This window comes from Strongylocentrotus purpuratus, unplaced genomic scaffold (genome assembly GCF_000002235.5).
Source record: "Strongylocentrotus purpuratus isolate Spur 01 unplaced genomic scaffold, Spur_5.0 spur5_scaffold_3, whole genome shotgun sequence".
NCBI lineage: Eukaryota > Metazoa > Echinodermata > Echinoidea > Camarodonta > Strongylocentrotidae > Strongylocentrotus > Strongylocentrotus purpuratus.
In genome coordinates this window covers 25,273,891-25,291,014 of record NW_022145609.1, presented here as the reverse complement: position 1 = coordinate 25,291,014, position 17,124 = coordinate 25,273,891, and the positions used below count along the sequence as shown (strand labels likewise).

Below are 17,124 nucleotides of genomic sequence, written 5' to 3'. Positions count from 1 at the left end.
ATAATTAGAACTATGGATCCACAACTGGTTTATAACGTAATGTTTTTTTTTGTCATCCGTTCTGAATATTATGATGGGGTCGAACTCATTAGAACATCATTAATTGGTGTTACAACGTAATTACAACGCTATGCAAGCGAAATATACAGACTGTGATTGAAACAATTAACAGCAGAAGCAGAATCCGTAAAATAGGGACTTTTAGATTCGCACGAAGATAATATGTCTATGCTACGATCGACGTCCTTTTAATGCACTGACTTGAATGGACGTCACACGTATCAGTCCACGCAAATCTAAAAGTCCCTAATGATAAATGATCAGCCGTGTGAAGTCACAATCGGTAGTCGTGGTGATAATATCATTAAACTTTTAAAGCTCACGGTTTACTTACTATTTAATCGCGTTGAGTCCCTGACTCTGAAGGTATCTGAAGTGGCTGTACCTTTTTTCGAGATCATTAATCAATCCAATATGCGGCTATCGTGAGTATAACGAGGTGGGAGAAATGTCTCAAATGCCGATTAATTACCAATTGCCGGACAGAGTTGGTCATTACCACAAAAGCAAAGCGCTAGACTGGGACCTGATAGTTAGTTTAATCACGTGAAAGGTAATTTGTATTCATGCAGGTAGAGACTGTTTGAAGGGTTCAAATTTTGAACAGATAACGACCTCACTATTTTCTTTATTTGATGATTTTGTTTTAAAATACTAAACTTCCTGGGGTTGGAGAAAAAACCCAGGGGGGAGATATCCATTTTGAACACGGTATGGAAGGGCTTCTCCAATGGCAGATCAAGGGTTTCTTTTAAAGGACGGGGGTAATGAATAATAATAATAATTGTATTCCGCTTTTATATTGCGCTTAGTGCATCTACGATGTCTCTAAGCGCTTTACAAATATACTTTTGTTACCCTGGTCATGGGATTCAATGCTTGCCCGCACACACTGTGTGCACAATCTCCACTGTCTGGGGAGTATACCAGCCAGGCGTTACTTGACGCTCAAAAACTGTTTGACCAACAATGACGGTCGCGTCGTACCGGGTACCCATTTAACACCTGGGCGGAGAGTAACAAATGCAGTTTAACATCTTTCCAGGATATTGGTGCCATTTCGGGATTCGAACCATCGACCTTTTGTTTATTAAGACACATCACGATGATTTTAAAAGGGAGTGCCTAGGCTGGAACAACCACCCCTCCCAAATCCTCCAGGTTTCACCTTTAACAATATTTTATATTCTGTATAATTATTGTCCGGTATATCGGAGGTGAGCCCTGGTATATCTTAAAGTGAATTGGTGATTCTACAGACCATTCCTTGTCTCCATTTAAAGATACCATGTCCCTTTTGCAGCCAAAATCAAATTATGTAGAACTTTGCAAGAACTATAAATATGTCATTTATATCTGTGAAATTTAAACGTTTAATAGCAGTGTCCTAATATTCAAATTATGCAAGGAAACCCGTTTACTTTCTAGATTCCCCAGTCAGACAATATTGAGTGACTTTTCTTTGGTAATAACATACATGAAATTGAGCTGTAACAGGTACATGAGCATATGTCCACATTAATAACCCACTACTTGTAATGGCCAAAATGAAACTGATTGAATCTTTGTGCAGAACAAAACGTACGACCACTCGGTACAAGGATCTGAACGTATTTCCGGTAGAGTCAATTGTCATTCAATAAAAGTTTAAAAGTTATTATATAGTTTGTAATGTCAATGAGCCAATGATTCACATATATTATGCATTATATACCTCACTTAAGAAATCCAGCCATCTGATTGGTCGAAATTGCATTCATAAACTTTAACTGTTCCCGAAAATTCCCAGTAACCATGGTTTAAAACAGTTCAAAATCCCAATAACCATGGTTATTGGGAAAATAGGTCAGTCTCCATGGTTACCCCATAGGTTTCCATGTTAAAAAATGGTCTGAGCGATCGAGGATACCGTACGTGTGCGAAGAATTGGTCGGTATTTTCATACAAGACAAGACAATTCCAAACAAGACAAAAGGCTAAAGAAACTGTCCCAAGATTTCAACTTATCAAATGCAAGACTCGCTGACAGCAAGAACAACAAAAAGGGTACGTGAAATTATCCATAAACATGTTCGTTTGAAAATGGAGTACCAGCATAGACGTAGACGAAAATAGATCTAGTTGTCAGGTAACTCCGGGAAGCTCCCGGAGTTAGTTGTCAGGGTGTCTGATCGCGCACCTGATGTTGTGTGCTACATTCTTCCCATAGAGATTACACGCAATGAAGTCTCTATGCAGTGTACGTGCATTGCTCGATCATTCAAAAAAAGTCAAGTTTTTTTTTTTCAATTCGAGATTCAAACCTTTTTCTGTTGTGATCCTCAAGGTGATACTCAATAAGTGAGGTGTCATATGACAGCGCAGGTTCTTCTCTCTACTCCCCACAGGGCCGGCCCACCCCTAAAATTGTAAAAATATCTTGATTAGCTAGAATCTAGATCTACTCTACTCTCAAAGATACACTCATAAAAGACAACCGTGTAGATAAACTAGAGAAAGGCCAAGGTGGTGTCATTAGTTGACTCTTTTGTTTTCGGCATATAAAAGTATTAATGACTGCTTTAATATTCGAGAAATAGTTGTTTTTATACGCTCTCGGGAAGGTTACAATTGGGCTATTGCCCTCGGCACGCCTCGGGGCAATAGCACAATTCTAACCTTCCCTTGAGCGTATAAAAACAACTATTTCTCTCAAAGCAGTCATTAATACTATATTATGATTGACCACCTCTCAACATATCCTTCTATAGAAATATATTTGTTATTTCAATCTGATATGAGCAGACCGCATGAAATAATTGAAAGTCGTAATTGTTCTCTATCGTAGCAACAATGTTTCGTTCGTCACGATTGTTATCAAAGGATAAAGAAATATAGTTTTAAACATAGATATATCATCCTAAAAATCGTTTACGCAAAGACCCACTTTTATATAAATGTATTGATAAGCCAGCATGTTAGATGATAAAGCTACAATATTCATTGATTTGTAGTTATGTAATGCATATAACTTTAATATCCATAAATCACTCCATAATATTTTGTCAACAAATTAATATCGTACGTTTCTAGCCATCAGAACATCATGTTAAAGAGCTCAAACATTAGGTTACTTTAGAAACAAATAACAGCTTTTTTTGTTCATTTGTTTGATGTTGTTGATGTTCCTTTTTGTTAGTTTGATAAAACACTATCATTATTTATTGCATTGCTAAAACTATACAACATAACAAAATTAATCGGAAGAAGCTGTTGCTAAGGTCATTGTCAATATGAAAATGCATTAGTAATGAGATGCGTGATTCTTATAATTCGACCTTGACCGAAATTGCATTTCAAAACATGATAAAAAGTTGTTTTTCCTCCTCGTTTCTTTTAATTTGTTTTTAATAATAATTTACAACTACTGGTGTAAAGGTAATAACTGTAAAGCGCATTTGAACATGACTAAGGAAAATGGGTCATATAAAATATATTGTTATCATGATCATTTAAAAACTTATTGAATTAACTTTTCTATCAAGTGTTTATCAGTTTAGCACACTTTCTGACGTAGTTTACTTTTCACGTTTTGCTCCCGAATAGGTGGCAAAATAATTGCTGCTGTTTTCTAGTGATTTATGGCAAAGTGTGAGGTTACATGCTCATCAAACGTACACAAAGAAAACCATTTTTTGAAAAAGATGTTTATTGAATCAACGTTTATATTGTAATCAGCCATAACGGTGCACAATGCGCTTGACTCTTGCCTTTTAACCACTGTTCCCATCACAAATGAAAGAAAGACGTCGCATACTTCAGTCGAAATAATGAATCTGCACATACATTTAAAAATAAATCATTATGACTATGTTGCTTTGTGTTTTGCTTTAATTCAGTCTAATCGTCGACGAAAGTGTGGTAGCAGAAACTTCTCGATTGATGTCGGTTGCTCTAGAATCAGGCCTTTTTGAAGCCAGTTTGGTCCAACACGCACACCTGAAAACCATTCCTAGCTGTCGAGCAAATGCCCGCCGAAAATCCATGCTCCTCGCCGCATAAATCATCGGGTTCATTGCACTATTCGAGAAGGCGATTTTGAAACAGATGAGCTCGTAGACGTATATCTCGTCTAGACGGACGTCGGGGACGATGACGTCAATGATGGTCATAAACGATGCCGGCAGCCATCCGATGATGAAGATGCCGAATACGAGCATAAGCGTGACGGCGGCTTTCAAGTCTTTTTTTAGCGTTGAAGCGTATTTGGCCCGAGCGAATGCTTTTGTTTCAAGAACGCGCTCGAGCGCGGCTATCCGACGTCGATGACTACGGGCGACGCGGTAGATGCGAAAGTACCAATAGGACATCAGCGTAAGCGGTACAAACATGATGAGCACGACGAGCATGATACGATATCCCTTACCCAGGATGTAGAGGAGATCGCAGGCGGTGTAGTAGAATTCATGAACGTTATTCCACGCGAAAGCGGTGGAGCTAAGCAACAGGGTTATCAACCAAATGCCGGCGATAAAACATGCTACCCGACCGTTCGTCATCGTCTGCTGGTACGTGAACGGTGACGTGATGGCGAGAAATCGATCAAAGGCGACAACGGTGATGTGCAAGATGGTGAGAATCACCATGGTGGTGATGACGGCGCTCACGGACAAGCAGGCCCACGGCGAGACGTCGGGCATGAACCCCAATCCGACGATGATGTCGAGAGGTATGCAGATGGTAGCGAGCAGGAAATCGACCACGGCTAGACTGGCCAGGAAGATGTTGTTCTGAGAGCGTAGTGAGGGCGTCCTGGCGACACTGAGTATAACCAGTGTATTGCCAATCAGTATGACCACGGCTATTACAATATCAAAGACAAAGACGCCTATGATTTGGCTTTGGGTTAGGCACAGGTAACCGACACATCTGAGCTCTGGCCTTGTTGTAGAGCTGACCAAAACTTCAGAAGCCATGTTGGGGGCTGCTGAAGTCATGTTACTGAAACGTTGTTGACACCCAGAGTTAACGCATTCATCCCTAAGCTGAACGGATATTATGAAGAGTTATAAACGCGTATCATATTCCAAACAATCCTTCATAGACTATTCCAGAAAGCTTCGTATTAAACAAGAATTGAATAAAATAAATGTTGAATAAAAGCCGCTTACAAATCCATCTCATGTAAATTGAATCCTCAAGTCCTCATTTCTAGATAATGAGGCGAACAATGTTAATCACAATAAAATCCACGGCAAAAAGAGCATATACGACGAAACACAAATGTCTAAGAATAAATGCTGGAGTTTATTAATCATACCTGGCATATCCAACATAATATCAGGTCGTGAAGATCTTGTCTAATAATTTCAATTCCATCAAGCGGCAAACATTTCGAAGAGATATAATCGGGCGGTCCTTCTCAAAGCTGTTATTGAGTATGTTACCAAATTCAAGTTTGCACCATTTGATAAAGCGATCCCGCAGATACCAGGTACGGAAACAAAAAAATCCGAGCAATTCTTGACGACATGATTGTATGTACCTTATACGTCGTATGAATTTTTAATAAATGAGGAAATCTCTTCTGGCGGATGCAGACAACTGTGTAACTGGAGCAGCATGAAATCGGACAATAGTTCGCGAATGATGAGCTTCGATTGGTTTTTGATGATGAATATTGACACGACGTGCGATGAGCGTGTGAATGTTTGACGGAAGTGGTGGTGGTGGAGATGGGGAGTGGGTAAAGAAGGAAGAATAGAGAAGTGATAGAAGAGAGAGAGAGAGAGAGAAAGAGAAGAGAAGAGGGGAGAGGGAGAGAGAGAGGGGGAGAGAGAGGGAGAGAGAGAGATATGGGGGGAGAGAGAGAAAGAGTAGAGAAGAGGGGAGAGGGAGAGGGAGAGAGAGGGAGAGAGAGGGAGAGATAGAGAGAGAGAGAGATGGAGAGAGAGGGAGAGAGAGAGAGAGAGAGGGGAGGGTAAGAAAAGAAAGAGGGGAATAAAGAGAATGAAAATTAATGTTAAAAGGGAGAGGCGGAAGACAGTGTGATAATAATTTGGTTTATACAGTGCGTCCCAGAAAAAACGAAACCGAGAATTTATTATTGATGTTTTATCATAACTTAATCACAATTATAATTGATAAATGACACATAATATTTGGAAAGCTTAGATCCCCTCTTTCATCTGATGCAACTCATATAATGCATATGTCACACATGAGTGATTAAAATGAATTTGAAGAGAGAAAACCAAAAAGTATTCGGCTGACGGTATCTGAATCTCGCCCCCCCCCCCCATCCCGGGGTCGGAATGACCGCATGCGTGTTACCAAAAGGTCCGGTAAAGGGGTACTTTTCACGCATCAAAGTCCGGCTCGTACATACACAAAACTGACTTTACACATCGGACTTAAAGTGTGTTTTCAAAAGGAAGGAAAACGCATATGCGTACCCTAAATAACACTGAGTGGGGGGGGGGGGGGGGGCGGTATCTGAATTTCAAGGAGAAAATCACATTTCTAAAAAGTTGAGTTTTTGCCCTTTCATATTATTTATTTATTTATTCAAGTTTTATTTTAAATAGAGGGTAGGTACATTCAGTTTAACAAAACTGCTTTCCAAGTACGCCCTCTAGAACGACATTACAAGTATAAGATATACAAAAATACAAGGAATATAAAAAAAAAAAAAAAAAAAACATTCATCAAAACTAAACATTGACATATTTGACATAATATAGAGTACAAACATATATAACATAATACAAATAATTATACCGGTAGAGGGAAATAAGAACGGATATTCGACCATAATAAATGCTTTGCCAATTGGCATCCGCGCTTAAATATTTGAAAAGATTTGGTTAATTGAAGGAAGTTTATTAAATAGGGTACTTGCTTTATATGAGAATGATCTTTTCTTGAATTCGGTTTTGGGGTATGGGATGTCAAGTAGGGAATTTAAGGAATAGCGGGTACAGTAGTTGGAGGTGCGATAATTTATAAGTGATTTTAAATAAGTTGGGGCCATGACATTTATAATTTTAAAAGCTAATAAACAGTAGTGATATTTTAATCTTTGTTCGCCCGACTGCCAATTTAAAGTCGTAAGAAGCGTGCATTGTGGTGTGTCGTAAATTTATTTAAATCAATCTCGCAAATCTATTTGTAACTTTTGCAGTTTCGATAAATTTGTCTTTGAGCAGTTTCCCCAAGCAGTACAACAATAGTCGATATGTGGTAGAATTAATGCAAAATAGAGATTTACAAGAGTTTTATGGGGTATTAGGCGTTTTATACAACGAACACATCCAATAGAACGAGATATCTTAGTACTTATATATTTTATATGTTCAGACCACGTACATGTAAGTTGTGAATCAAGTTTAACTCCTAGGTATTTCATTGTTTCGACACACTGTAAGTTTTTACCATTTAATTTAATTGAGAGACGATTGTTCTCCAACTTTCTTTTTGATCCAAAGGACATCACCATAGTTTTCTGAGGGTGTATATACATCTTATTTATATCAAACCATTTACATATTAAATCAAAGTCATTCTGTAAATTTTCTTGAACTTCAGAAAAAACATTAGAATTATTAAAAATGACAGTATCGTCAGCATAAAGTGATATTTTGGAATTATTATGAAATTTTAAATTATTGATATCATTAATGTACAAACAAAAAATCAAGGGGCCCAGAATTGACCCTTGTGGCACCCCGGATTTAACAGTTAAATACTCGCTACAATGATTATCTATAGTAACACAATGCTGTCTACTAATTAAGTAAGATTTAAACCATTCATACACCTTGTTACTCATGCCATACAAAATTAGTTTATCAAGTATTATTTTATGTGGAATAACGTTAAACGCTTTCCCCAGATCGTAAAATATTGTTCCAGTAATCTGACCTGAGTTCATATTATCAAGAAGGTAATCAGTAATTTCTGTGAGACATGTGGTTGTGGAATGAAGCGGTCTAAATCCAGACTGACGTTCTGATAATAGATTATTTTGGTTAAGGTAAGAATACAATTGTTTATGTACGGCTTTCTAGAATTTTTGACAAAGAGGGCAGTATTGAAATGGGCCTGAAATTATCCACACTAAACGGTCCTCCTTTGTGTATCGGAGTGATTTTTGCAATCTTGAAATCAAATGGAAATCGTGAAGTTTTTAATGATTGTTAAAATAATAGAGTCAGTGGTTTTGAAATGATATCTGCAGATAATTTGAGTAACTTGGGATGTAGACCATCCATTCCTATAGCCTTTTTACAATTAATATTGCGTAGTTCATTTCTAACAAATTCTGATTTGATTTCTTAAAATTCGAAAGAAAAATTGGTTTGAGATAACGTTTGTAAAGAATTGAAATTATCATCTACAATGCTAGAACATGTACCAGTTTGTAGATTTGAACTCACATTGTTAAAATTTTCATTCAATAAACTTGCCACCTTTACTTTGTCAGTTATTATTTCATCATCAATTAAGATTGTGTTGCTTACCTCCTTTTGCCTTGAAGGCAAGAGTTTTTCAAAACCTTCCAATTTTTGCTCAAATTATTTCCGCATTCTGAGAATTCATTTTTGTAATACGCTCTTTCAAGATTTTTGTTTAGGTTATTTGCTTTGTTTCTATAAAACTTGAAAATTTCCCAGCAACAATCACACTTTGTCTTGTTATACCTTTTCTTATAGTAATCACGGTCACGTGCCAAAGTAATATATTCATCTGTAATCCAAGGCACCCCATTACGTTTTCTTCTGACAGAAATAAAAGGTGCATGTTTATCACTTCATATTGTGAACACAGATTTTTATATTAGACCACATTTGATCAACTTCAACATTTTCTTCATTCAACTCAGCCCAATTTTGATTTCTCAAGTCCTCTTGAAATTCACTTTCGTTAAAAATCCGAAAAGATCTAAATTTACATATTTTCGAATGAAGCATTGGATTTTTGCCTTTTACGACTAAAAATATTAAACAGTGGTCACTAAAACCAATGGGCATTACACCGGACCTCAAGTTAGCAATAGAATTCGAGGTAAGTATTAAATCAATGAGTATACTACTATGAGGTGTAACTCGTGTAGGCTCATCGATTAACTGATAAAGCTGACAAATACGACAAATATCCTTAACATTTTTAGACAATGTATTATCATTTCTCATATTACAGTTGAAATCACCCAGCAAAACAATATTATTTGACAATGACATTACTTTCTCAATATTCCCTTCAAGGAGGGTAAAAAAATGTACCTGGGCAGGAAGGTTTCCTGTATAAAATACCAACAAAAATCGAACTACTACTTGTTCTTTTGATTTCTAGCCACATGAGCTCAAGCTGCTTTGTTTCAAGATCTGTTCTTGAAACAAGTAATTAAGTAATTAAATTTCTCGTTAATGGAACATCCTACACCACCACCGCCAGTGGCATCCCTGTCATTTCTTTCAATTTTGTAACCATCGATAGAAATCATATGATTTGAAAAATCCTCATTCAACCATGTTTCGGATAGTCCTAAAATGTCGAAAGGGTTTGACATAAGAAATTGTTTTACATCGGTAACTTTATTTCTTAAACTTCTGATGTTAAGGTGTGCTAATTTAATGACCTTTTCCTTTGGAAAATCACAAAGTATATTGTATCTATTATCTTCATTCGAAGTAGAATCTTGTATAATATTCACAAGATGAGAATATCCAAGATAAGTTTCTACGGGAAAGATATCTTCTTGTTCCCAAAAGAGAGTACATACAGTTCATTGCCAATTTTCAAAAGATTCATTCGTATCATCGTATTTGCATTTAGGAATTCCTTCACATAATATATGTGCCCATTTTGTAAACGAAGTACATAAAAGGGCCTTTTGGTTTTTCCTTACTGCTTCATTACATTTACTGAATGGATATTTAACCATAAAAAAGAGTCGGTACAAATTTATTCATAATATTGATTGAAAAAAAAAGATATCAAAGTGTTCTTAAGTCCTCAAAGTCTCTGATTCCCTTAGTCACTGTCTTCCCACCGGTGACAGGAAGGAGTGCAACGACATGTCCATCCGATGTCCATGTTTTGAGAACTTTGCTATGATTCCTCGTTTCATAAAGCAAACGCTGGTTGTGTTTGGTGAGATCTTCATGGATCGATATACCAGTGTCTTTCATCTTGCGTCGTTGTACCGATTTCCTAGCTTGGTACGACACAAACTTGACAATTATTGGACGGGATCGCTTTTTGCGCATTTTCTTTTCGTTGTCATGACTACTGGGTTTCGCGTTCCCGGTATCGTGGAAGGTTTCTTGGTCACGGACCGATGCTTGGTCTGTGATTGGGGCTCCTACTCGGTGAGATCTCATTATGAATATGACTGACAAAGAAAGCGGACAAAATTTACAGTTCCTCGGGTAGACATAGGAACATCCCTTCACTGCTATTATGTAAAAATGCGTAGAACAGGTGTCACATGCATATTCACCTTTTTTACATAATAGCAGTGAAGGGATGTTCCTTTGTCTACCTAAGGAACTGTATATTTTGTCCGCTTTCTTTGTCTGTCATGTTCATAGTGTGTGTCAATTGCGAATTCCAAGCTTTTCCTCTGCGATCTTGCACACAATAGCCGTAGTATCTTATTCTCGGGAACGCCGAACAAGCGAACACAATTCCTTTGCGAGTATTGTTCTTGATCGTTGCAGGTCCGCATCAGGGCACTGATCTTTGATGATTTTTGTTCAGCTTTCAGAGTGAGGTGATTGATCTTTAGGTCTTTATCAACAATGGATGACTCAAGCTCTTCTAGCTTTTCAATTGTGTCTAGAAGGGATACAAATTCCTTTTGACAAGAGCTTTTGATGATGTCATTTATAGCTTTTAGAAAGACATTGTTGGAGGTAATCTTCTCCACTAAATCATCATCATTCCTTACAGAATCAGTTGGCGCCAAAATTGCACTGGTCGCCGCCATCTTGGAAATGTACGATATCAATTCAAAATGTAGGCAAGATAAGAATAAGAATACACATGTGAATCATTATGTTGTGTTGTGTTTTGCTTTAATTCAGTCTAACCGTCGACGAAAGTGTGGTAGCAGAAACTTCTCGATTGATGTCAGTTACTCTGGAATCAGGCCTTTTTGAAGTCAGTTTGGTCCAACATGCACACCTGAAAACCAGGCCTAGCTGTCGAGCAAATGCCCGCCGAAAATCCATGCTCCTCGCCGCATAAATCATCGGGTTAATTGCACTATTCGAGAAGGCGATTTTGAAACAGATGAGCTCGTAGATGTATATCTCGTCTAGACGGACGTCGGGGACGATGACGTCAATAATGGTCATAAACGATGCCGGCAGCCATCCGATGATGAAGAGGCCGAATACGAGCATAAGCGTGACGGCGGCTTTCAAGTCTTTTTTTAGCGTTGAAGCGTATTTGGCCCGAGCGAATGCTTTTGTTTCAAGAACGCGCTCGAGCGCGGCTATCCGACGTCGATGACTACGGGCGACGCGGTAGATGCGAAAGTACCAATAGGACATCAGCGTAAGCGGTACAAACATGATGAGCACGACGATCATGATACGATATCCCTTGCCCTGGATGTAGAGGAGATCGCAGGCGGTGTAGTAGAATTCATGAACGTTATTCCACGCGAAAGCGGTGGAGCTAAGCACCAAGGTTATCAACCAAATGCCAGCGATAAAACATGCTACCCGACCGTTCGTCATCGTCTGCTGGTACGTGAACGGCGATGTGATGGCGAGAAATCGATCAAAGGCAACCACGGTGATGTGCAAGATGGTGAGAAACACCATGGTGCCGATGACGGCGCTCAAGGTTAAGCAGGCCCACGGCGAGACGTCGGGCTTGAACCCCAATCCGACGACGATGTCGAGAGGTATGCAGATGGTAGCGAGCAGGAAATCGACCACGGCTAGACTGGCCAGAAAGATGTTGTTCTGAGAGCGAAGTGAGGGCGTCCTGGCGACACTGAGTATGACCAGTGTATTGCCAATCAGTATGACCACAGCTATTACAATATCAAAGACAAAGAAGCCTATGATTTGGCTTTCGGTTAGGCACAGGTAACCGACGCATCTGGGCTCTGGCCTTGTTGTAGAGCTGACCAAAACTTCAGAAGCCATGTTGGGGGCTGCTGAAGTCATGTAACTGAAACGTTGTTGATACCCAGAGTTAACGCATTCATCCACAGGCTGAGAGGATTTAATGAAGACTTATAAACGCGTACCATTTAAACAAAATTCCAAGCAATCCCTCACAGTCTATTCCAGAAAACTTCGTATTAAACAAGAAAATTGACTAAATTAATGTTGAATAAAAGCCGCTTACAAATCCATCACATGTAAATTGAATCCTCAAATCCTTATTTCTAGATACATGTAGGCTACCCTCTGAGGCGAACAATGTTAATCACATTAAAATCCAAGGCAAAAAGAGCATATACGATGAAACACCAATGTCCTAGATAGATGCTTGAGGTTATTGATAATACTTGGCATATCCAACATATCAAGATGTGAAGGTCTTGTCTCATAATTTCCATCAAGCGGCCAACATTTTGAAGAGATATGATCGGGCGGTCCTTCTCAAAGCTGTTAATGAGTTACCAAATTCAAGTTGCACCATTTGATAAAGCGATCCCGCAGGTACCAGGTACGGAAACAAAAAATCCGAGCTATTCTTGACAACATGATTGTATGTACCTCATCCGTTGTAAGAAGCTGTAATGAATGAAGAAAATCTCTTCTGGCGGATGCAGACCACTGTGTAACTGGAGCAGCATGAGATCGGACAATAGTTCGCGAATGATGAGCTTTGATTGGTTTTTGATGATGAATAATATTGCACTGACGTGCGATGAGCGTGTGAATGTTTGACGGGAAGTGGTGGTGGTGGAGATGGGGAGTGGGTAATGAAGGAAGAATAGAGAAGTGAAAGAGGAGATAGAGAGAGAGAGAGTGAGTGAGAAAGAGAGAGAGAGGGGAGAGGGAGGGAGAGAAAGGGAGGAGAGAGGGAGAGAGGGAGGGGAGGAGAGAGAGAGAGAGAGAGGGAGAGAGAGAGAGGGAAAGAGGTGTAAGACAAAAAGAGGGAAATAAAGAGAATGAGAATTTTGTAAAAGGGAGAGATGGAAGACAGTGTGATAATATTATTATGTGGTTTATAATAGCGCTTGATACGAAATACCGTCGCTTAGCGCTTTACAGATTTTGTTACCTCTGTTATCGAATTTATTCACGCACAATGTGCAACATCTCCACTCCATGTTGCGTATTCCTATCATATCGTCACGTTGAGGGCATATGGAAATTACTAACACAAAGGCTTTCTTCATCGTACCATGTCCCTAGCTCTCTCTCTCTCTCTCTCTTGGTATGAAGTGGCACGTGTATATTAATGCACTGGCAAACGACATTGCACTACGTGAGTGAATTCCTACATAATTATTGACAAGGCGCTTAAAAATGTAATATGGAAACCCAGCATGGATGAGACAAAGAGCGAAGGACAGAATAAGAACTCAGACCCCCCCCCCCCCCCCCCCACATAAAAAAGGAGAAGTTAACAATAGAGTAGTCCTTCCTTTTGTTAACACTATATCCTCTCGCTTGAAACGAGCATTCCAAGACAAGGATATTAGTGTTGCATTCAGAAGCCCTAATTTGGTCCATCCAAAAGACCAAATTCCAAGAGAGGAAAAGACAAGCATTGTGTAAAGATTACTTGCACAGATTGTAACAATTCATAATTATGTTGGGGAAACTGGCAAAACTTAAATGAGCGATTAAAAGAACACAAAAGAGCCCTTTGATTGAGCTACCCATCCCATTTAGCTTTAGGTGAACACGCCCTCAACTCCAGGACATAATATTGGATGGGATGATGCCCTTATTATTGACTTTGAAAGCAACTTCTGGTCAAGAAAGTTGAAAGAGTAAATATGGATAAAGAGGATTAAGCCTACACTAAACAGGGACTCTGGATACTTATTGTCATCTATCTTTGGTCCAGTGTTCGCAAGATACCATGCAGGCGGCGCAGCTAAGAAACGTGTGACTGGACACTTAGCTTGAGAAAGTCCACAGAAGTGGACGGAAGCTTGCGCAACAAAACCAAGGTTGGTAGAAGTTTCAAAAACTACATTTTATGATCATCCCCGACCAATGACAGTTTTCTGTCTCAGACATTAGTATCGTGTTGAGGATCAAACCCACAGGCCCGAATTCACAAAGGAGGTTTGTCGACAAACCTAGGTTTATGTGCGTTTTAACATGGTTTGTAAAAACGCGTCGAAACGCGTCATATGACGCACATAAACCTAGGTTTGTCGACAAACCTCCTTTGTGAATTCGGGCCACAACCTTTGTATTTAAACCACTCGACTACGTCACCTCTAGATAGAGTCGGAGAGAGGGACAAGGGGGTACACGGAGAAATGGGGACTGACTCGCGGAGAGAGAGAGAGACAGAGAGACAGACTGAGAGAGAGGGAAAGCGAGGGAGTGATGATAGACGGGGGAGAGAGAGAGAGAGAGAGAAATAGATGGAGAGAGAGAAAGTGAGAGGGTGGTAGACAAGGGTGTCGATTTGTATCCGTGGTTGGGGGGGGGGGGGATGACAGGTGCCAAAAAAATTTCGGCAATGGATCAAAGCAACCAAGGGGTAGAAGCATGTGGCCAGTTGTACCCCCCTCCCCAAGCGCGTAGCCAGGATTTCATTTTAGGGGGTCGGTAGTGAGCTAGCGAAGCGCGCTCCCTATATAGGGGTTGGGTGCAGGGAGGGAGGAGTTTCCCCCCTCCCCCGCGAAGCGCGAGCCTTTGACGTTTCATTAAATTATTAGAGAAAAAAAGACGATTTGTTGGACCGTTATCGACTCTTTTTCCTTGTTTGAAATCAAGTTCCCTACCTCCGCGCATAGCGCGGAAGCTCTGACGTTTCATTAGATTATTAAGAAAGAAGACGATTCGATGTACCATTCTCGACTCTTAATCCTTAAAGTTTGAATCAAGTTCCCCTTCTTCCGCGCATAGCGCGGAAACTCTGACGTTTCATTAGGTTATTAAAGAAAGCAGACGATTCGATGTACCATCTCGACTCTTTGTCTGAATTCAGTCCCCCCCCCCCTCCCGCGCGAAGCGTGGAAGCTCCGACGTTTCAATAAATTACTACTCTTGATCCTTGTCTGAATTCATTTTCGCTCATTCCTGCGCGAAGCGCGCAAGCTTCCACATTTCATTACATTATTAGAGAAAGAAGATGATGATATAGAATTTAGTTTTCCCCTCTACCGCGAAAAGCGCGGAAGCTTCGACGGTTCAATAAATTATTACTCTTAATCCTTATCTGTATTCACTTTTGCCCATCCCGCGCGAAGCGCGGAAGCTTTATATTTTCATTAAATAAGTAGAGAATAAAGACGATTTTGTGTATCGTGTCCTTGTCCGAATTCAGTTTCCCCCCATCCCGCGCGAAGCGCGGAAGCTTCGACGTTTCATTTGATTATTACTCTTAATCCACGTCTGAAATCACTTTCAACCATCCCGCGGATAGTGCGGAAGCTTTCACTTTTCATTAAATTATTAGAAAAAGAAGACGATTCGTTGTATCGTGTACTTTGACGTTTCATTTAATTTTAACTCTTAATCCTAGTCTGAATTCAGTTGCCCCCCTCCCGGGCGATGCGCGGAAGCTTAGCCGTTTCACTTAATTATTAGAGAAAGACGACTCGCTGTACTGTTATGTATATTAATCCTTGTCTGAATTCAGTTGAAGTACGTTTGGAACGTTCGTTCGCAAATCTTTGCATGTACAGCCCGAGTGGTAGCATAATATTTAGCTCATTGCTCGTTGCTCGTTGCTGTTTGACGCTGCGTCTTTGCATTTGGCGCTCTGCATTTCTATGATGCTGTTGATTGAATAAATTCATAAATTCCTGATGAAGCCGTATGAGCGAGAATTCAATTTATTCTTGTCTCATTTACGGTTATCTCATTTACTTCGTATATATATATATATATACATATATATGTATTATGAAAATGAGATAGCAAAATGTGTATATTGATGGTTATCTTGCGAGTAATAACCATTAACTACTCTCATCGGGCTCTCATAATTAATTTTCTCTTCATTTTTTTTTTAAGGTGAATTATTGGGGGGGGGGGGATGATTGTACAGGCCATCCCCCCACCTGAAATATTGGGGGGGGGATATATCCCCCCATCCCCCCCGGGATCGACACCCATGGTGGTAGAGAGGAGAGAGAGATGGCAAGAAAGTGCAATATTTGTTAATAATATCACGCTAATTTGTGAGCCCTCCGAGTTATGACTTGCCGCATTTTCAATTAACGGTATATAATCAGAGCAAATTATCTTTCCTTCACGAATTATTTTTAGTTACGGAAGTGGCTCGAGTGACGTACACTGTCGCTCATTATAGTTGGAATATTTTTGTTTTACCCCAATTTATGGAATTATTTAAAAAATAATTAAAAAATAATAGATCTAGATAATAGTATACATTCTCAGATTGTATTAAATAATACTTTGCCAATGTGTGTTCTGTGTGACTGTTAAAGCATGTGTATGCTACTATGCTTATCAACTAGGGGACCTACGCCCTTAAAGTCATAAATGACAGTAATTTTATTTTATTTATTTTATTCATACATATTTATACAGGTACACAAGATCAGAAATAAATCTGTTTTACATATTGGACCTGGTATTAAAAGCATAGTATAAAAAGTAGTAACAATGAGAATTCAGTATTCAGAATTCAAGTATAACAAAGTAAAATACAGAATAAATACAAAGTAATGAGGATTAATGCCCCACAAAAGGGCACTAATATAGCACATCGACACGGTTTTGATCCCGGGGACTCACAGTTACGTGGCCATTGCTTTGTTTCTGAACCATGACTGTACGCAGCGGGGGCTTGGGTAGGGGGCAGTTTCCATAAATTAAAAAGAAACAGAAAATGCAATAAATTTTCAATAATTTATTGCATTTTACCCCGGTCCCCAACATAAAAAATCCT

At 39.3% G+C, this 17,124-nt stretch overlaps 2 protein-coding genes across 2 annotated transcripts; both read right to left on the bottom strand.

The window, feature by feature from the left end:
• Positions 1–3,929: 3,929 nt before the first annotated feature.
• Positions 3,930–5,036, bottom strand: LOC115928547 (dopamine receptor 2-like). The gene has a single exon (XM_030995849.1). The coding sequence runs from the start codon at positions 5,034–5,036 to the stop codon at positions 3,930–3,932; it is 1,107 nt and encodes a 368-aa protein (XP_030851709.1).
• Positions 5,037–10,654: 5,618 nt separating this feature from the next.
• On the bottom strand, positions 10,655–12,616 carry LOC115928877 (dopamine receptor 2-like). Its single transcript, XM_030996904.1, has one exon. It carries the CDS (start codon positions 12,225–12,227, stop codon positions 11,121–11,123), a length of 1,107 nt encoding a protein of 368 aa, XP_030852764.1. The 5' UTR covers positions 12,228–12,616; the 3' UTR covers positions 10,655–11,120.
• Positions 12,617–17,124: the final 4,508 nt, after the last annotated feature.